The sequence below is a fragment of the Megachile rotundata genome, chromosome 4, assembly GCF_050947335.1.
Source record: "Megachile rotundata isolate GNS110a chromosome 4, iyMegRotu1, whole genome shotgun sequence".
NCBI lineage: Eukaryota > Metazoa > Arthropoda > Insecta > Hymenoptera > Megachilidae > Megachile > Megachile rotundata.
The window spans coordinates 21,802,596-21,824,631 of NC_134986.1; the positions used below are offsets into that span (position 1 = coordinate 21,802,596).

The 22,036-nt window shown below is 37.7% G+C and overlaps 2 protein-coding genes and 1 long non-coding RNA gene across 18 annotated transcripts; 1 reads left to right on the forward strand and 2 right to left on the reverse strand.

Moving 5' to 3' along the window:
• Positions 1 to 1,024: 1,024 nt before the first annotated feature.
• On the reverse strand, positions 1,025 to 3,969 carry LOC100881370 (protein-associating with the carboxyl-terminal domain of ezrin). 7 transcript variants are annotated; one of them, XM_076530890.1, is made up of 6 exons: positions 3,292 to 3,564; positions 2,939 to 3,218; positions 2,774 to 2,833; positions 2,454 to 2,640; positions 2,234 to 2,370; positions 1,025 to 2,154 (listed from the first exon to the last, which is right to left on the reverse strand). In XM_076530890.1, the coding sequence occupies exons 1-6, from the start codon at positions 3,562 to 3,564 to the stop codon at positions 1,214 to 1,216; spliced, it is 1,878 nt and encodes a 625-aa protein (XP_076387005.1). In that variant the 3' UTR covers positions 1,025 to 1,213. The 7 variants fall into 7 exon arrangements, with proteins under 7 accessions (XP_076387005.1, XP_076387004.1, XP_076387006.1 ...); XM_076530889.1 differs by having other exon boundaries at positions 2,454 to 2,643; XM_076530891.1 differs by lacking the exon at positions 3,292 to 3,564 and adding an exon at positions 3,838 to 3,969 and having other exon boundaries at positions 2,454 to 2,643; positions 2,774 to 3,218.
• On the forward strand, positions 1,598 to 8,697 carry LOC143264305 (uncharacterized). Its single transcript, XR_013037924.1, has 2 exons — positions 1,598 to 1,737; positions 1,826 to 8,697. It is a non-coding gene; the product is annotated as an uncharacterized LOC143264305 (long non-coding RNA).
• nocte (no circadian temperature entrainment) lies at positions 7,340 to 21,853 on the reverse strand. Of its 10 annotated transcripts, none has more exons than XM_076530818.1 (19): positions 21,394 to 21,853; positions 20,458 to 20,596; positions 19,952 to 20,203; positions 19,615 to 19,771; positions 19,322 to 19,477; positions 18,941 to 19,242; positions 18,244 to 18,793; positions 17,370 to 18,101; positions 16,710 to 17,143; positions 14,816 to 16,627; positions 12,558 to 14,564; positions 11,526 to 11,720; positions 11,096 to 11,404; positions 10,700 to 10,885; positions 10,436 to 10,571; positions 9,985 to 10,356; positions 9,769 to 9,893; positions 9,334 to 9,601; positions 7,340 to 9,241 (listed from the first exon to the last, which is right to left on the reverse strand). In XM_076530818.1, the coding sequence occupies exons 2-19, from the start codon at positions 20,539 to 20,541 to the stop codon at positions 9,090 to 9,092; spliced, it is 8,229 nt and encodes a 2,742-aa protein (XP_076386933.1). In that variant the 5' UTR covers positions 20,542 to 20,596; positions 21,394 to 21,853; the 3' UTR covers positions 7,340 to 9,089. The 10 variants fall into 10 exon arrangements, with proteins under 10 accessions (XP_076386933.1, XP_076386937.1, XP_076386938.1 ...); XM_076530822.1 differs by having other exon boundaries at positions 18,244 to 18,754; positions 20,449 to 20,596; XM_076530823.1 differs by having other exon boundaries at positions 18,415 to 18,793; positions 20,449 to 20,596.
• Positions 21,854 to 22,036: the final 183 nt, after the last annotated feature.

The following is a 22,036-nucleotide window of genomic DNA, read 5'->3' on the forward strand; positions in this document are numbered from 1 at the left end:
AATGCGATTTTCTCGAATATTAGCGAACTTTGAGTACTTCCAAGGCTCATAAAGTGTTATGTGATCGCATTAGAAGCAAAATAAATCAATAAAAGTTTCCTGAAAGCTTTAATAAAGAAAATAAAAAAAATGTCATTTTATGGTGAAAATTTATGGCGCCATCTAGCGGCGAAACTGCGAACTAAGCCGAAAAAACGTATGTCCGAACACGCGTTAAGGAAAAATATAAAAAGTAATATTTCGCAACTTTGACGACGTAGTATGCTTCTTTAGACATTTTAAAGCAATTTTTATTGAATAAGATATTCATTTTTTTGCTTATTAAGCCCAGAAAATCAATTTTTATTTGACCCCTTAACGCGTGTTTGGACATACGGTTTTTTAGTTTAGTTCGCAGCTTCGCCGCTAGATGGCGCCACAAATTTTCTCCATAAAATGACATTTTTTTTATTTTCTTTATTAAAGCCTTTAGGAAGCTTTTATTGCATTATTTTGCCTTTAATGCGATCACATTACACTTTCTGAGTCTTGGAAGTACTCAAAGTTCGCTAATTTTCGAGAAAAATCGCATTTTTATGTTTTTGTAATTCCAACTTTCACCGCTAGATGGACGCCAATTTTTTAGTCCATGTTTTGACCTTTTTTTTAATTTTCTTTTCTAGCGCTTTTAGGAGGTTCTTGTGGCATCATATAGGTTCCAGAGAGGTGACAGATTGATTTCTGAACCTCGGAAGTACTTACAATTCGCTAGTTTTCGACAGTTTATAATGTAATCGTACTAATCGTGAAAGCTGGTTGTTGCTTTGGAGAAACGAACCGTCGATGAAAACAAAGAAACATAAGACAATGATCGTGATTGATGTGCCCGCAGTTTCAGAACTGTGGCTGTATTAATCGGAACCAAAGCACGATGTGTCCTTGTTTTTGTTAAAGGCTTCGTTCCTCACTCTAAAGTAATTTTACAAACTAATGGACGTAACTTGCATTCGTTTACCAAAAGGTTTTAACGATCAACAAACGTGGCTTTACTGTACACGTAATTCATGTATTCTTCTGATATTGATACTTTTCATAATTGGTATTTTTTAACAAAAATATCACACAATTTATCAAAATGATGAAACAAAGAAACAAATACTTTCTTTATTTCACACCGATAACTTAAATAAGCAGAATTAACCAGTTTATCCTTTGAACATAGAGCAGAAAGTTTTCAACTTTTTATTTCTTCACCATCTTCTGTTCCCCAGTCACTTAAATCTTCATCCCATCCATTACTCCCATCTGTCGTTTCGACTTCGTTTGACGCTTTCATGTCAAATACACTTTTTGACAATATCTGTGGTTCTAGTACGTGTAGGACTTGCGTTTTTTTTATTACCGGCTCCATGTCTGTGAAATAATCATATTCATCCTTGGAACAATTTGACAATTTCGAATTCTTGATATCAAGTTCTGAAATATCCGATAAAACATCTAATTTCTGCTTTGTAGCTTTTGATTCTATCATTTCGGTTGTATTCGTATTTAATAATGAATCCTCAACCTCTGATGTTGAATGTGAGACTAAAACCCCATTAGATTGACAAATTGTTTCGGAAAATCGTGAAATAAGAAGATGCGGGTCACTAGCGGCATTTTCTTGCAAATCCCAGTCAGACCATGTATATTCTTCTTCGGTAATAGACGAAATAACCTCTTTTTTATCTTCTCCTCCGTCCGGTGAAGGTCTTTCAGGTAAATTAACCGATTTCTCTATCGCATTCACCGAATCCATAAATTCGTTTATATCTGTACTACTGTTATTTGTTTCTTTTTCGTTTAGTTTATGCGGTCGGCCATCAGTAAACAGTTTCCCTCTCTTTCCACCGATTACAGTGGTTGCACCAAGAATTGGAACTATATAAGCTAACGCTTTTAATGTTGCAGATACTAAATGGTCATTAGTATCTTTGATTCCAACAAGTAATTCAGGAAGTACTTGAGATTTTAGTTCATCTACTTGAAATGCATGCACGAATGAATTGAAATGCGATAAAAGTACTAAACGAATCGATAGATCTCGTATACAAAACATCTGTAACAATTTGGGTACCAAATGAACTTTAAACGTTGAAACTGTGAATAAATTATTATCTGTTGCATCTTTCCTATCTGTAAACATTACATAGTGTTTAATATAATATCCTAGATAAGCATTAAATGTGGAGGAATAATATTGAAAATCTTTTACCTCTTGGTTTCAAGATAAAAGGTAAAAGTTTTTCTTGTGCCGTCACATCTAATAAAACTATCCTTGAAAGTAATAATCGTCCTAATTGTTCTGCAACAATATTTTCAGGAAATGTTCTCAATTGCGTTATTAATGTTCTGTAACACGATGAAATGTTTTTAATAATAATTAAACATTATTTGTTAAATAACAATCTTTTACTTTTGTTAAAAATGTTTACCCAAAAAACATTTCTTTTTCTTGATTACACTTTAAGGGTAATTCTTCCAAAAATGCATATATTCTCATAAAATCATGAGTAAAAAATGGGTGTAGAAGTAAATTTGATAACTTGCTTCTTAATTCAGGATCTGAATTTTGCAAATTCTCTTTACAAAATTGTTTAAACTCTAAGAGTCCTGGAATATCTTCTGAAACAATATATATTTATATATATATATATATATATATATATATATACACGTATGTAAAATTATCAGGACTATTGTTTGTTACTTTTTTGGAATCTATAATAAATATTAAGTCATATATATTATTTACCTGAATCCTTTAATTTTAGTATGTCTTCTGCTAAAACTCCAAATGCGTACGCATCGATTGCTGTAAAATTTATAGGTAGAACTGTTATATCTTCGTTAGGAGATATTCCTCTTTCATACCTATAATTTCTTATTTTTTTCAAATAAGAAGAAGTTAATTCTTTACATTTACACAAACATTCTAATCCGCCAAGTTTCCAACATCCTTCAGGTGTAACGTAAACAGAAGTTCCACAAATATTATTATGGGAAATAAATGCTTTTTCGTGAAGAAAGACTAAGGCACGTAAAATACTATATAAACCCATGCATATTTGTAACGTACTCTGTGCTTCTATCGATTGTATTAATGGTTTAACTTGTTCGGTAGTTAAAAAAAATTTACTACCTTTAAACCAGGAAGAAATATATTTCAATATACAAGGGTGCCTATATAACATTAAATTCTGAAAAATATATTTGTTATCGTTATAATTGTAAAATATTTAATCAATAAAAATAATATTATCATAAATATACAATGTAAAGTGATATCGACTGGTATACGAATTGATGTAATCCTATCATATACGGGGTAATCAATAAATTAACGTTAACCTTTGCTGCTTTCTCTAAAGGAGACGGATTTCCGAAACTGGCATTATAGTGTAACGATGGTTCACTGATAAATACAGAAACTTTGTCAGTATTATAATCGTTCATATGAGCTGTATAATGCACCCAAAAGTCTGTTATTTCCACAGATTTCTCGTCAATTTCTAGCCCTCTAGGGGCACTTCTCTCATTCCCCATTAATTGTTACGCTTTTTTTCGAAAAGGTTGCGTGCTCACAAAACAACTGTTAAAAACCAGTAAACTAATAATAAATTCTTATCATTTATTAAAAGAAATCGTCGAGAAGATTTATTATTTATTTCGCGATCATTCTAAATTAACTGTTACTTCACAAAGCATCAACTATTACAGGTTCTGTTCTGCCATTTTTAATCTTTCTACGATACTGCGATGATAATTCCTTGCAGTATGATTTTTATCTTAAGTACAATTCTCATTACGCGTAATTACCTTTTTACTCGTTCTTTTTTGCATGATTTAGAAATATAATCGATACATTTGAGAACAAAACCAATTCTATTTTAACATGATATACATTGATTTAATCCGATTCAACTGGCGCTTACTTTAAACATTTTTCTTTTAAAATAATCATATTTTATAACGATACAAACGTACGTATGTCGTTACATTAAACTTAAATTTTGAAGAATCTTCTTGATAGTCGGAAAATATAGTTACTATAGTTTTATTTTTCGAAGAAAATATTCCACTATTGCAATAATGCAATAATGTAATAAGAATAGAACCGCAAAAAGTGATGGGAATAATTCAATTCGTGTTCAGTTTCTCACACAAAGGAATGTCGTTATTGCTAGAAAGTGACTGTGAATAAAACTTAACCAATAACTTGCTAATAAAACTGATAGAAGACCAATGGAACTTTTGTTTTATTAATGGACACGTTATAAAAAAGTATTTTATTATAATTAAATAGTTCTATTCAAATATTTTTACATGTTGCGTTTGAAAATAATTCCATATCGCGTTCTTGAATCATTTTTTTTTAATTTTTATTTATTTCGTTTTTATAACGTATTCTTTTTCACAGACTTTTTTAATAGAACCAATAAACAGATAAATAAATGTACTTCTCTCAGTTGCACGCGCGCGCGCGTGTGTGTGAGGCAAAGAAAGAGAAAGAGAGAGAGAGAGAGAGAGAGCGCACGCGTACTATAAAATTACACCTGATTTCTCCGCGCAACAATAAATTTTTAGCTTTATACGTTGTTCCTTGACGAGGAACATGATTTTGCGAATGCCAACGAAGGTTGGTGCTCTAGAGAAATTATGAGTCTGAAGTAGAATAGCAAATAATTTGCATGATGGTTCTACGGAAGCAGAAACGTAAAGAAAATGACAAGAGCCTTCTATTTTATGTGTCGTTGCTGCCCCCTCTTCTTATTTTTTGTTTACAAACGTGCAATAGGCTAGCGCGCTTACGAATATTTCGTAAATATGTACGAGATTTTAGGATAATTCAAGGATAATAAATAATTAAATAAATAAAATTAATTAATATATCTTTAGAAGATTAGGCGAACTATTAAGAAAATATTAAATACCGATTATAAATGAAAAATAATCCTACGTCAGAATTTATTTTATTTTCGTATTTTAGTAAGTATTTATATAAGTTAAACCGTTAATTATATAAATAGATACATATGGTCTACAATTTATAATTAGGTAGACGGGTCTGTTATTAATTGATTTTTCGCAATTTACAAAGAGTGTAGTATTATTTAGCGTTCTTTAATCGTTATTTATGTAAATTATAATCTGGTATCATATATGTTTGTAATGTTTCAAACTAACAGATTAAATTTAAAATGAAAAATATATACAGAAATAGCGGAGTATATGCATATTGTCAGAAGTAATAAATGTATGGATGCGACAACGATAATCGTTAACCCATCGTTTTTCGTGTGTATCGCCCACATGCATGCGCTTTATGCGTACATACATTCATATACAACGTATCTTTAAATTTAACGCTAGTAGTAAATGATTGTAAAATACGTGTAAAGACAGTTGATATCTTTTCTATTGTAAAATGTATCTCGGTATATTACAATTTTATTATAAACAAATAATTATCATTATTTGAGTAACGTTATAATCCAACAGACAGACTCTTGCGCTCGAATTCTGTACGGTTTTGGTATATAATCCGGAAAAGGATTATGTCGCATGTTATCGATAATAAGTAAACAGATGAATCATTGTATTCGAATTACAAGTATTTCGAGATACTTTTTCGCGTCGGACACCGTATTTTCTTTTTACTTACTCGTTCACAGTTCGTTCTTCGTTTTCCTGTTATCAGCTCCTTTGATCAAGCACGAATACAATAATGACAGTTACATCGTCACTATTAACAACGTTAACATTATGACCAACAGTAGTGGTAATAACGGTTTGATCGCCGTTCATTCCGAGTATATAAGAGTTTATTGTATTATATTTAATTGGCGAATCTCGAGAAAAATTGGTGTATCAAATTCACAGAGCACGTAACATCGTATAATTATACGGTAATTATAATCACAATAACGACTACGTTACGACAGCAATAGCGATGACGGTGATTGTTAGCAATAATTATGTTAAATTAAAATGGTACCAATAGAAAATAAGTAGAATATAAAGAACATACTCGAACTAATAATGTAAACGAGGGAGTTACAAGGAATAAAGAAGAAATGCAAAAAATAATATAATATTCTAAACGTAAAAAATCAAATGATACGATACGATACGATATTACTAAATACGAAATAATAGCACTATTGTAACAGTAAATAATATGTCATTCTAAAATATTTACTATTGCAATCGATCAATAACGCCAGCAGCAGTAGTGATAGCTTTAATGTTATAAATATTAATAATTTAATACTGATTTTACTAATTTTTAACTAATTTCTAACTAATTTGTAACGATAATGCTGCAGTGGCTATACAATTTCAACGATTTAGTAGCACCACCACAACTACTGTCGTTCAACTTCCAAAATGAATCAAGGGCTCAATAACATTTTTTATAATCGTAAATGATATCACCAGTGATTTTTTTTTATATCTTTTACTGGATTAAAATATCATATTTACAGGTTGACGATTTTAGCTTCGAGCCAGTGAAGATACATGCTTTCTTAAACAGATACTTTAGTTTCAACATAGAATACTATCGCTGATATTACTACTACTGCTGCTGCTGCTGCTGCTGCTGCTGTTGCTGCTGCTGCTGTCGCTGCTGCTGTTATTAACTACTACTGGTAGTATTGTTAGTAGTAGTAGTAACGCTACTTATTACAAATAATACTACTTATATATAAAGATGAAAAAAATGAAACGATATTATTATTATTAAAGCATTGTTCGTTATCTACGATATTGCCGGAGAGTGTCTCGTTTCGTCCTTTCTATGCCATTACATTCGAACAAAGTGATCGGGTTACAAATATTTTATATTTCACTATATTGTCCTTGATTCGAAGCATTTTCTATATGATCATTAGATTAGGAAAAAGAACGTTTCAATGAAACACCACAATTTTTTAACGTCAATCGAAATAATTTCGAAAAGAAAAAATGCGTATGTATGTGGCAGTACGTGGAAGGCACCCGTATTTTAAACGATTATCAAGCACAAATTTTTCTATCGTAATTCGTAATTTTATTCAAGGCCATTAGATATAAAAAGAAAGAAATTCACGTAAAACTAAATGTGAGCGTTTTATAAATACTGGATTTATCAATGGCTCGATTAATTGTAACATACATATATCACTGCTTTCTGTTTCGTGTCATAAATAAATAATTAACTAAGATAGTATTTAGATTGCGAATGGTAATTTATCATGTGAATGGCAGTAAGTAGCATAGTGGTTCCGTGATATCTTAAATAAGCTTTCGTTGTTTCAGTAAAATTGTTAAAAATGAATTCTTGTAAATATTATTGTTTATTTTCATCGGTTTCGTTTTTATAATGATCGTAATTATGAGGAATAGTGGTCGCGGTACAGATGCTGATAATAAAAATAATGCAGGCAACGACGACGACGACGACGACGACGACGACGACGATCACCATCGTAATAATAACCGTAACAAGTTGAAAAATAATGACAGAATTGATGACATTGGTAGCGGTTCTGGTAATAAGTAATAGTAGCAGCGGCAGTAGTAACAACGACGGCAATGGTAATACATATAATATAATGTTATAATAGAAATAATAATGACAATGATGATAATGACAACGACGATAGTATTGAAAATAAAATTAAAATACGATGATAATGTGGGCGAAGATGATGATAATGATAATTATTATAATTATAATTGCGCGAAACGCAAGAAAAGCAAAAAGAATATACAATTTTTGTCTACGACTTGTACATTGCGATAATGTTGCAACCTAGTAGAAATATTACTACGCACGAAGAAATCGAGTGCGTGTTTCGTTCTTATTCAAGCGATACCTTACATTACATTTCTAATATTACTGATACTCTTTCTGAGCATGGCTAGGTCATGATAATATATTTAGTACTATAAACAATTGTTGCACTATTTATTTTTCACAAGCTTCGTCATGACCTCACATTATATCCGTAAATGATTAATGTACACGAACTTTTTTTTTTAATTGTCACGCTGTAATTAGGGACAACATCATGCAGATCTATTCGACCATTGCACGAATACTTTTATGTTTATGCAATTTCGATACACACGAAACAGTCTTTTTTTAATCGGTCTTTGTTTTTATTCTTTTTCTTCCATTTTGTCGTTCTATAAAATGTGGCAACGATCACGCAACATCTTCTTCGTTGAAGTACGTTCCACGGAAATCTGGCTTTTACATTATTCGTATACCACAAACCGCAATTTTTGTCCATATACAGAAGTCTTGTGCACGTTTGTTGTCTTCATAGTCAGTGCAATTCAGTTAACTGTTATGATAATCGATTAACACCGAGTAAGGGATACATTGTGCGCGCCACTTGAATTATTTGACTCTTTCGACTTTCAATATATATATATATATGTCGTGGACGAGTCGAAGATGCCACAGTCTCTTTCATCGAAGTATTTCGCCGAGACTTTCGGCTATCTTATTTCCAATGTATCGTCCAATGTTTATTTGCTTTCTTTTTATTTATGCGGAGCGATGGGGAGAAAGGGTAGGGGAGGAGGAAGCGTGTGTGTGTGTGTGTGTGTATGTGTGTGGGGAGGGGGCGATGCGGCAAGGGAGGGAGACATTATTTCATTATTCTTTCGTGACATTGTTCCGCTGCAATTTGCAGTATTCTGTCGAACAAAAAGGAATGTCCAATAAAAATGTTCCGTTCGTCGAGAGTTCATGGAACGTAACGTCGCAATAGTTAACGTGGGAAAATATTGTTGCATGTAACGACGACATCACCTACTTTTACCGTTTTCCAGTATATCGTGATTAAGTTATTCTAACTAGACACGACCAAGTTACCGAGTTATTGATTCTAAACGCAGAAAGTGCTTCAACTCGTTGTAGAACAATACACGATTATCAATTGGAGTATAGCCTGCTCCATTCGTGACAACAAATTAATTATTATCAGTTACCTTTCAATCGATGTCATACTAATACGTAGCGGTAAACAGTACTTTCCGAGGGATAAGACGAACGTTTTTCTTTTGTTTTAAATTCATTCGTTTTGTTGATTCACCTCTTCCTTATTGTCATTGTCTTGCGAATTCACATTGGGTTTAGTGCTTCCTTGTTGAGCACCGGAATTACCGTCGCTGATTTTGTCATTATGAGAATCTGTTTTTTCATTCGCGTCTATTTTAACGTTTCCTGAAGAAAGAACGAATACAAGAGATCTTACTATCGCGACGATTCGATCATTCGATAATTTTTCGTTGCATAGAAACATAACGGAAACTAACCTTGGGTTGAATAATATTGTTGCTGCATTTTCATATTACGTTGTTGTTGTTGTTGCTGATGTAAATTCGGTCTATGACGATTAATCTGAGCTTGCTGTTGCTGCTGCGATTGAATGCAATTAGGCTGTTGTTGCGAAGGATTGTTAGGATTTGGACCCGGTGTAAATGGAACAACCGGTCTCTGAATGGGTGGCGGATAACGTTGTTGCGATGGTTGAATGCCAGCGCGTGGTGGCATACCCATACCGCGAACATTTTGTTGTAAAACCTGTAATTTATAGTAGTCAATTCTTCGTTGGTAGCGTGTCGGTATATATCAAACGAAATTTACGTTATATTCTCTCATATCGCTTCAATCCTGATTAAATTTCAAATTGTTCACTCGTGAATTATATTCTTAAATGCATCTGTGTTTAGGCAGCTACAGTTGCTTACCAGTGTCGACTGACTAACTCCTTGATACTGTTGATACTTGTGATGTTGCGTGGGACTCGGTTGTGGTTGCTGAGACGTAGATTGCTGTTTACAATTTCTCGATTTGGGAGACGGTATCTGTGGCGCTAAGAAAAGTACTTGATCATAATCGTGATCAGAAATCGCGAGTAGCGGCATCGTTAACGCAACATCGACGCAAAAAACAATTGGACTTACTAGAACTGAAAACTGATGCAAGGACATCTTGCTGATTTCCCGAAGGACTCTTTAACTGTCTAGGTTGTTCTTGCGGTTGATGCTTACTAAGAAAGGTAGGGCCAGCGTTCGCTGGTCCAGGAAGTCCTCCAGTAGGATTGCGAAATTGTTGAGCCGCTGCAGCCGCAGCAATCTGTAAACCTGAACTGGATAAAAATCCAGTGCTAAAATTCTGAAGACCAACGGGAGTAGCATTGCCAGTTGCTAAACTTTGGCTGTGTTGACCAAATCCTTGCAGGCCGTAATGAGTACCAGTCTGTTGCGTAGCACCTCCTTGTTGATAAAAACCTGTTTGCGAGCCGGGGAATACATCTGAAAACATGATCGAAGGACCTTACACATACGTACACGATACGATACGATACGATTCAAAGGTAGCGAGTGGTTTTAGGTAAATTATCATATTACTTACCAGCCGAAGTAGCGCTATAATAACTATTGGCCGAGGCTTGAACGTTCGGACCAGGTCTCTGTACCAATTGGGAATTGCCCATGTAACTGCCACTCACGCCGAGTACTTGATTTGGATCATATGGTATGTACGTTAACTAAAAAAAAAAAAAAAAAGAAAAAAAAAAGACAAAAAGACATACGTATCTTCGAAATAATCCGATAAAGGATGTCGTGCAAGAGCAAGCACAAACTACATCTCGTTGAACTAAACTAAAAGACGTACTGGATTTGGTTGAGGTGCCGACGGAGCTTGAAAGTGTGGAGCTTTAGTTCCAATGGCGCCAATGGGTTGAGAAGATGGCTTAACACTAGCTGACATCAATGAATTCGAGGAGGAACTAATAAGAACGGTGTTCGGATTGTTACTGAGCTGTTGATTTTGTCCAAACGGCGGAGCAGCAGCTGCGGTCTACAAAAAATGAACGTTATCGTACAGGAAGGTGGTGATCCGTTCGCTAACTGACTGAAAGGCATAAATACAATATAAATACGTTGCATTCGGATATTTCAACAGCGAATATTGTTTTTGTCACGATATCGATACGAGGATAGAGATTATTATGTTGAAAAATCGTTAGATCGAAAAACGGCAGAGAGAATACTGTAATTTCGTACTTACAATGCGGTATTGCGAAAGATTATTTTGATACATATCCGGCGTAGGCGCATTAGGTGCGTGCGGTGGCGGTGGTGGAGGTTGTTGCAAGTAAACATTTTGTTGACTGAATGAATTCTGAAGCGACGGAGCATACGGAGGATACTGAGTGAAAGGAGATCGGTTTTGATCTAATTGAAATGCTCCATAAAGACCTCCCGCTTGAGCTGGTAGTTGACCAGAGCCAGTATTAAATAGTACAGCTGGCGGAGAAGGTATGGCAGACATGCTTCCATACTGCGCGGCTTGAGAACCAGGATACTGAGGAAATTCCTGAAAATAAATAATAAATGATAACGACGAAATGAAAATAAAAACGGGCAAATACAAGATATAAGATGTAAGATAAAATGACTAGATACGAAAATGAAACGTAATTCGAATAAAACTGCACCTGATAATTGATATGAGAAGGTTGCCCGGTAGAGTTGAATGGAGGGGGACTCAGTGGTCCTTGAAGACTAACAGGAGGATGACCAATAGGACTCTGACCTGCTCCGATAGGACTCGGTCCGGGAACAGTCGAACCGGACTGACCACTACTGCTACCCGAAGATTGTTGCTGCGGCTTCACCTGCGGGGGAACCAGCTGCGCATCAGGCAAAGAGTCAGCATCTTCCCACAGGGGACATGGTGTTTCGTTATTTAGTTTTCTATTTACATCACTATCAACTGCTGCATTAAATGATGCCGATCGAACAACGCGGATTTCGAAGACCGACTTTTCCTAATAAATCTTCTGCATTTTGGTGAAAACAGTTAGGTTAATTGCTAATCGCGTAAGCTCGGTTAGGTGGAAAAATGTAGTAAACAGAAGTAGTAAAAGCAATAATAGTTGGAAGAGGTGGGAAGTAAGAGGAAAATAAAAAAGAAGAAGAAGGAGAAGAAGATAAAGAAGAAGAAAAAGGAGAATGATCGAAGGTATCTAGCGCGAGATGCTAATGATAATAATTGACGGGAGCGTGAACGATAAATCGAAAATAGTAAAAATATTGATCGTTAGGAAAGATGAAAATTTCTCGATACGATGAGAAGGACGGGTAACGGTGACGAAGTAGTCGATAGAAAAAGAAATGGTACGTGTGTTCTAGATGAAAGAGAAACGAATGATGCGCGTTAGCCACTTACCTTTCTCATTTTCACCATGGAATCTTACTTGACCCATTTGCATAAAAATTCGATAATCAGTCGCTATTAAGCGAATTATTTGGACTCGCGTAATATTTCGGTCGGTGATGCAAATGGGCTAAGGGAACTTTTAAGTACGAACGAGGGAAACAGAAAATCGAAATAAATAACATAATTAATAAATAAGAATATATATTTTAGTTGAATTTATGTTGAGTATCGAGTCAATTTCTAGTGATGTAATAGTTCAGATATGCATGCATGACAACATGATAATGTTCGCGAAATGATTTCTTACCTTGCACACGTTCGTAGAAGTGGTTATTTCATTTTTCATGTTATTTTGATTATACTGTTGATGAGGGCTGTAACTATCGTCAACGTCCGTACTTTCGAACGGTTGAGGAAAGGTATTAGCGCTACTGACGACATTGCCATCCTCGTGTTCAACCACGGTTGGCATCGGAGGCGCATTTTCCCATACTTTCTTTACCGAGGCAATTTTCAGATTCAACTCTGCGGTAGAAGGTGATATGGTATTTTGACCGGTAGCCATGTGCATCGATCGAGTCATCCCTAAACTTTTGCTTTTATCCTCGGTCAACTGAGACAGATCCGAATCGAAAGTGAAATCTAATTTCATGTCAGCATTGTCTTCGTTCTTATTGAACGAAAGCGGCATTTGAATCGGTTCTTGATTCTTGTCTTTTATCAAATCGTTCGGCTTATTCGAAAACGCAACAGGGAGACTTTGTTGCTGTTGCTGTTGTTGAATGCTGCTGGCGTTACCCTCTTCCTCCAAATCCGCGCGTTTCTCGACGCGTTGCTGCTGTTGAGTTTTTATATGATTCGGAAATTTCGTCTTCACCGCTAAATCGGATGGACCGGCCTTGGTAGTTTTCGAGTAATTTGTATTTTCGAATATCAACGTTTGGACAGGAGGCGAAGAAACATCGGCGACGGAGCTTTTCTCCGCGAGTTGATCTTTCATATTTTTCCCAGGTTTCTCGCTGTTCGGCGAATTTCGTTGACTACTATTTCCAGAATTCGTTTGCTCGTTAGCTTCGTGGCCGTGAACATGACCATGGCCAGTGTGACCACCATGACCGTGACTATGACCGTGGCCGCCGTGACCGTGATCGTTTTGCACGGACAAACCTGGTATCAGTTGAATGTCGGCGGATACCGCGGACGGAGAATTCGATCGCAGCTGACTGGTCGTAAACGGTTTATCCCACGCGTTTACGGAGGGCGGAGGTGCAGGTCCGCTCGACGAGTCTTTACCATAATTATTCGAATTGTTTATCTTATTCGAATCGGTACCTTCCGACACGCACATCTGCTGTTGCTGTTGCTGTTTCGCTAAACGCTGCTTTTGGAATCTCGGCGCGAGCTTCTGATTTCTCGACGTTCTGTCGTATTGCTTCTGTTGGATATTCGCAGGTTGTGGAATAGTTTGACTCAACAAAGGGGGTATATTTTGCACCTGTTGCAGAGAGGCTGCTTGCGAGCCGTTCGTTTTCGACTTTGAACGATCGCGTTCTCTGTCCTTCTCCTTTTCGCGTTTGATCGGTTGTTTCGTTTCTTCTTTCTGTCCGTGTCTCGACTCTTTCACGTTTTTCTTCGAACGAACCTCTTGAAAACCATCCGAATCGAGCTTATCCTCGATCGCGTTCGATACATCTTCGACGAAACTATTTGTTTCCCCGTCGCACTCGACCATCGTTTTCTTCTCCTTTCCCTGAGACTTTTTGTTAGCGTCGTTAACAGTTTGACCAATCAAATTCGGATCGGATAATTTCACGTCCTCCATACGATTCACCGTCGCGGTATCTTTAACGGTCGTTTTACTCGAAGTCATCGAATTACTTCCGATAGTTTGATTTCTCGATCTTCCGTTTTGCACTTGGCAGCTTTGTATCAACGGCGGAATGCTGTTCGAATGACTTTTCTGATTGGCGAAACTCGAATTCTGCAAGTTTCGTTTCTCCGCGCCCGGGGCCCGAGACGACGTTGTATTCGAACAAGACTTTAAACCTTTCTCGCGCTGCTCCCGGCTATTTCCTATTTGTTCGTTTCTGCGAGAATGCATGTTCGATGCGGCCATATTTTGACTATTACCCGTGCTTGTACACACGGTGAATTGTTTATTACGACTATTGCGGGAATCTTTATGCTCGTCCACGTGTTCTTCGCCGCTATTCTCCGAAGTGGTTTCCCAATCTTCGTTTCCTACGTCCGAAGAGGTTTGCTTCGACGCGTTACTGCCATTCCCGCGGTATCGTAGTTCACGATTGTCTCTGCCCTACAAACATAACAGGAACGAGTTCGAGCGTAAACCGTAAATCGCTTTGTTTCGATGTACACCGTAAACCTTCATATTTTCAAAACGAATACGACAAAAGAGTATCTGTTTCTTTTCTATCTTTTATTTGTTTTTTTTTTTTCTTTTCTTTTCCCCCATCTTTTTATTTTATTTATCTCTCGTTTTTACAGATTTATACGTTTAAGTGCGTCAATTGTCGATTCGTCGTTTAAATATCCAAATATACTTACCCTTCTGCTTCCGCTGCGCGTTCTTTTCGAGCGCGTTTCTTCTTTTCTAAACTGCACCTTCTGAGAAACAACGTTACCGGTTGCATGGCTCGCTTCCTGTTTATTGCAAGGCTGCTGAGCCTGTTGGGACTGCTGAGATTGTTGATTCGGTGATTTGGCACGTTTTCCAGTTATTCCAGCTGTCAATGCTTGTTGTTTCGCTATTATCTTATCGTCGGCAGACTCAAGCTGCGAAGATGATATCGAAGAGCCGACTTCCTTCTCCGGGGTAGGTGTCGAAGGATTTTGTCGCGCGCAACTTTGTTTCTCGTCGGTACCGCGTTCGGAAGAGAAAGGACTTTTACTCGACGGCGGACCGTATCCTTCCATACGACTGCCAGCAGTAGTCGCGCTACGGATGCGAAAACTACCACGACCGCGACGAGACGGTTCTCCCGAAGGAGCAAAACCTTCGCGATTCGATTTCGCGTCGTAAGCTCGTTTCTCGTTGCGTTGCGACTGTGAATAATCGGCGCGTTTATCGTCTCTGCCGGAGACGCGTTCCTCCTTTTCCGCCTTGTGGCTACCGAGTTTCGGCGACCTCGCGGATTTTTTCTCCTCCTTACCGGATTCGGTGGAACCGGATATCTCGTCGGCACTGTTCTCCGAATCGGTGTGTCCGTACGAACCGCTCCTGGCGGAAGCGGGTCTAGCTGCCGCTCTAGGTCCACCTCTTCGTCCTCTCGATTCCGGACCGCGCCATCCTCGCGCGTACACGCTGTACATGCCTCCCCATTGACGTCCTCCGCGCGAATCCCGAACTCTAGAATTTGATCCGCCGCTACTCGTTCTGTTTCGCGTATTCTTCTCCCGTTTATCTTCTTTAGCCTGCAACTCCGTCACTTCCTCGTTCAGAGTATCCTCTCTTTTCTCCAAGCTTAATTTCTCGAAACTTTGCTTCAAGTCCTCCGTATCTTTCTCATTCTTATTACATTCCAAAAGTTTTTCTTCTTTGTCGAACGTCGGAGATACGGCGTCAGCCCACGCTTTCGGAGAGCCGTCGCTTCTTTCCGCCGTTCTTGCATTTTCGTTCGTTCGTTCGAGCTTCCTATTCCAAACATCCGTTTCTTTCTTCGTTTCTGTACATTCCTTCGTCTGATCCTTTTTATCCGAATCGCAACCGGCTCGTTTCAACTGAGTCAAGCTACGTTTTTCGTTTTTCAATTCGTCTGCCTCGATTCTTTCTTTGGTCACGGGCCCCAACGGCTGCCTCCTCTCCCTCTCCCTTTCCCTCTCCCTTTCTCTGTCTCTCGTATCCTCGTGATACATATCACGTTTACTTTCCTCGTAATCGACAACTTCGTTCACCCAAGAACTGCAATCTCGCAATTTGTGAGAATCGTCTTCGCGCAAAGACGTTTTCGATTCCCTGGAAGTGCGACTGTCACGAGAATCTGGTCTTTGTGGCCGTTCGTTGCGTTCCATTCTCTCTTCTCTCTGGGAATCACGGCGATTATCGATCGATCTTTCTTGAATTATACGTTCTTCGCGCCATTCCGTACTCTCCGATCGTTCCCTTTGATCGCGATCTCGATCTCGTTCTCGTTCTCGTTCCCGTTCACGTTCGCGTTCGCGTTCGCGTTCTCGTTCACGTTCTCGCTGTTCGCGTTCTCGTTCGCGATCACGATCACGATCACGATCGCGTTCGCGATCACGTTCGCGGTCGCGTTCACGGTCGCGATCGCGATCACGATCACGATCACGATCACGATCACGTTCGCGATCACGTTCACGGTCGCGTTCACGGTCGCGGTCGCGTTCGTCGAAGGGATCCTATTGGCAACACACACAAATTAAGAATTAACACGCACGAATGGCAATAATATACGAAATAAGAGAATTCCAAGAAATATACCTTTAAATAATTGTCGTAATCCTTTTTATCTTTGCTATCCCTGTCTCGATTCTCTCTCGAATCTCGATTGTCTCTGTTAGCACGATTATCGCGTATATCTCGATTCTCCCTTACATCTCTTGTTTCCAATCCGTCCTTCGAATCTCGATCTTTATTATCATCGAAGTATCGTTCGCGTTCCCAAGAATCGCGAGAATGCCTGTCGTCGTAATCATGATCTCTACAATTACGACTGTATTCGTCGTAATAGCTGGCCGATTTCCGGGCATCGTATGGTCGATGCGAAGAATGACGATATCGATCGTCGCGAAGGAGAGAACCACGATAATCTCGAGACGGAGGTCGATCTTCGTCCATCGAAGTAGAAATATCGGAATCCGTCCTACTGCGACGTTGCGGTGCATTGCCGTGTGCTGCTTTTAAGTTATTGTCTACTAATACAAATCGAATTCGATACAAAGAACATTAATCGTCTCGACAAAGAAAACACGGTGATAGCAACATTTAATCTTTTTGATGCAACGCGAACACGCTTTAGAAATATATCGTATAAATTTATTCTCGTGTCTCGAAGGAAAAGATAGAAGAATCGGTTGGATACCGTTAGAAAGAGGTTGTAAGCACCAAAAGGATTAAAATAAAATATTCAAAGATACTTACTTAAAGAACCATGATTATGAACCCATCTACCAGGATCGTACTGTTGAGAGAAAGGAACCGACTGAGTCGATGATCTTTCGGTAGAAGGCGAGATTCGACTGAAACCAGTGCCGCTTCTTTCCGCTTGTTGTTTTTGAAATCGAGGTGGTAAATTGTTTTGAAAATGCCGAGAGAACGCTAAATGGTCACGATCTCTCGTATCTCTCTGATCGCGATCACGGTCTCGTTCCCGTTCTCGTTCCCTTTCGCGTTCGTTACGCACGGTATCCGGTTGTCTCGCGAAACCTTGCCGATCACGGTCACCTTGCCGGAAATCCGACATTAACGGCTCGCGCGATTCTCTACCATCTTTTGGACTGTCTCTGGTTTCGCGCAATTCACGGTTCAACGACTTTTCATCTTTTCCCTCGGAAGTAGCGGCGCAAGGTCGCTCTCTTTCTCTGCTCTCTCGTTCTCTATTTTCTCGTTCCCTTTCCCAATCAGGAACTGGAATTGGTACCGGCGGAACGTTTATTAAACTCTTCGACTCGTTCGATTGTCCACGTTCCTCTTCTTTGTGCTTAGCTTTTAATTTTTGCTCCAAATCTTGTAACTTCTTAGCTGCCGCTTGCCTAGTCAATTCCTGGTACCGTTTCTCCTCTTCTTCTTTGCGTTGTCGAGCGCGTTCAACGGCAGATGCTACTTCAAATTTTAGTCTGCGCCTTTCGTTCCAGGCTTCGTCGTCTTCCACTCCTGTTTTTACGGTAAAAATAACAAATATTAATAAATACATTGTTCTTACATAGAACACATTTTTACGACTGATCAAATGGCACGTGGTAATGAAAACGAATCTAAACTACTGAATGCATCTACGTCACATAAATATTCTGACCTCTTAAAGAATGCACCGAATGCAGTTGTGACTGACCGCTATAACTACCAGACCCGTTGGATCCACGATAATCACGAGGTACAGAGCTCTGAGTCCACGTCCGATGAATCGGTTGTTCTCGGGATTCCTTCGAATCTCGATTATCATGATCATCGCGATTGTCGCGATTACCTCTAATTTTCTCCCTATCTTCTGTCGAAATTTCCTCGCTTTTCTCCTCCTTGGTATCTCTCTTTTCATCTTTTTTCGATGGTTCAGAATCGGGTTCTTCATCGCTGAAGGCAAGTTTTTGATTGTAATCGATATCGTCGTGTGCTGCCCAACCAGCATCGCGCGAAATATCGTCCATTCGAGTGAGATCTTCTTCCTTAATAATTGGTCGCGTAACGATTTCTTCCTCGGGAACACGCTGATCGCGTTCCTGTTGACGAATAGGAGGTGGAGCAGGAAATCGTTCTGACGAGTAATTGAACCGGGGCCTAGGCCCGCTGGAACTCGTGTTCGGCGGAAACTGCGAAGGGAATCCACCAGAAAAGTTTCCTCTGTACAACTAAATTTTTTTAAAAAAATTTACAGATATCTATGGTTATTTACAAGAATCGATTCAATCCACATTTAACGACAATCTAATAGTAACATAATAGTACTATTTAATAATAATAATAATAATAATAATAATAACAACAACAAAACTTACAAATGGGGGAATAAGTCCTCTGTAATGATGGAGATTTGAGCCAACTTGATGGGAATTAGAATTTAAAGTGTTCTGACTATTTGCCGAACTATGAGGAGGGCCTCCCTGGGCCATGCCCATGTTGGGAGACTGGACCAAGTTCTGTCGACCGCCACCAGATATGTCTGAATGCCCTCCCGATCCACTGATATTCAAAGGGGGGGCCTGGACCGCTGAAGTGGTTCCATTTCCGGAACCAGGAGCCGCACCTATTCCCGCACCACTGTTTGTGCGGCTTCCACCTTGTATCCAACTTCCTTCCGCTAATACACAATTTCATTGAATAAACAAAAATGCCTTAACCCGAAACTTACAAAATATACATTTTTCATATTTACTTACTTTGCGGTCGTAAACTTGGTCCGGGCCCGTATTGTGCATTTAATTCCCGATTTACCGATTGCTGTTGTTGCTGTTGTTGTTGCTGCTGCTGCTGCTGCTGTTGTTGTTGCTGCTGTTGCGGTTGTTGTGATTGTTGTTGGCCTCCTGCTACAGTACCTAAATATCGACGAAAGAATAATGATCGAATATTTCTATTTTATATGATTACTTGATTAATCTTACGCTAGAATTATACGCAAAATTTATGTAAATCCAAGAAAATGTTAATAAACGTGTCATATAATTTTACAAACCGTCTCCAGATCTGCTCATTATTGCACTCCATGATGATTTGCTGTTTATGTCGGAAGAATACGGAGGCTGTGAGATACTTTGTTGTCCTGGAAGTAGCGGATGCAGCGATGCCGTCACAGTAGTCCCTGGTACACATTGTGTCGGCGAAGAATGTGACTATATTGACAAAACATAAATATTATCGTTTTGTTTTTCAGATCTTTAAGAAATACGTAAATAGTACAAATATACATCTCATAATTATTTAAAAACATTTCCTATGATTTGCGAATATTAGTTAGAATTTATCATAAGTAAATCAATATTGATTGAAACAGGAGATGTCAGGAAACTTACAGTAGTTGTATCAGGTGTGGTTACAGCTGTAGTAGTCGTAGTAGTAGTGGTGGTCGTTGAATCTTTGGTAGTAGCCCAACCACTTCCTCCACTTGGTACAAGACTAACAGCTGGATCGTTACTGCTATGTTCACTTTTCAAACTAGGCAGATTAGCAGGAGGTCGTCGTGCCGAAGGCACCTTTCCAAGACTTTGCATTCCATGTTTACGTGGTAATGTATTTTTTTGTTGATGTTGCTCTAAAGACTCTCCCTACATTCGAAATAAACCAGATACCAACTCTATTTCTTTTTATAAAGACGTTTATTTTTTTATAATCACTTGATAATTGTAACTTAATAACTTAATAACAAGTAATAACAAGAACAATAACAACGATAAAACAAAATAAATCGCATCTATTAATTATTGTAAACATAAAGTTACGCGAAAAATCGTATGTATGGAAAAGTAAAAGATAAAAGAGATAAATGAACAAAACTGCTTGGCCAACTCACCCTACTCACCCGGTACAAGTTATTGATGTCTAATGATTGAAACTTTGATTTTCCTTTCTCCCCCTTCGACACGAGCCCTGACAGAGTAGACATGCTGTCTGCAGGCAACCATTTAGTACCAATCAGACCCAAAGAACGAACCCTTTGTCTGAAATCATATATAACGTTTAAATACATATAGTTTCCTTTATAAACAAACAAAACAACTAAATTGTGTTTGCGTCTTAAAAAAAAAAAATAAAACACTTTCAAACGCACAAAAGTATGTAATCGATTAAATTATAAATCTAAAAACTACATAAATAATAACACGCCTGGTAAAAAAATAACATATTATTGGCAATAATTATTATGCTTAAGAAAAAGTAAGAGAAAAGGTCAAAACATTATCAAAAATATTTATTGAAAATCAAAGTGTCAAATAATAAAATTAAATTTAAATAAAATTCTAACAAAATCTCGGAACAATTAACCACAATATTGTCAAGAATGCTGGATGTAAGAAAGAAAAAAGGGAAACAGAAACTTTGAAAATGTTCTTTTATAATGAGAAAATAAAAAAAAAAACGGAATAACCAAATGGAAGGATAAGCAGAAATATATTTGTACGTTACGGTAAATAAATATAAAATACGCATGAAAAAGAAATGGAACAATTAGAGTACATGGATCGGACCCAACCCTTGATCATGATGTCAAAGTCGCTAAAAATTCAAAACAAGAAGATTGCGAGGAAATAGTAATTAAAATTCAACGATAAGAAATAATTCATAGTAGGAGTACCTTATGAACAGACGAAGTGACGCAGTAACAATGTTAAATAAATAAAAAATTTGAAAAAACTTGTTCGAAGTTGAATGGTCGTAGAACAAGCTTAGACAGTAAGGTTTCCACGTAGAAAAAAAGATTCGGATGAAGAAGCGAATCAAAGAAATAATGACTTACCTTGGTCCGTCCAAATGGGTTTCTAATTCACAAAAGGGTTAATTCCCAGTTAAACTAATTAATGTCTGGATCGCCACGGATTACAATTATTACAAGCGTACCGCGCCTGCGAGACACAGAAACTTCTTTTCCACAATTCGTCCAAGATGGCGAATGCGCGACTTTCGGCTCTTCTTCCGCGATCAATACAATTACGTCATGCAACCAAAGAGACCCGTTTGCACAGACGCGCCACTCGTCTAGATTTTCTTGTCACTCCTTTATGATAACTTTCACAATTCAGTTTATTTCTTCCTTCAATATATAAAATATAATCTTATTCTCAACTTAAACAAGAATAAATGCACTTTTTACGAATTAAACTAATATTAAAGTATTCAATATCTTTTTTGCCTAACCGTTACATGTAACGAGAAACAAGCTGAACATTCAGCAGAAATAGTGGCGCTGCTTTGACGATTCCTTACAGCTTTCAACTAAAGTCAAATTGGTTACAAATACTGGGTAACATCTATAAATTATATTTGATAAATATATCAACCATTGAAACGTTCTTAGCTTTTTTTCGTACGAACATATACTTTGATATTTTTCTTTCATCGACGCTGCTTTTTACAGCAATATTTTATTAAAATTTCGATTT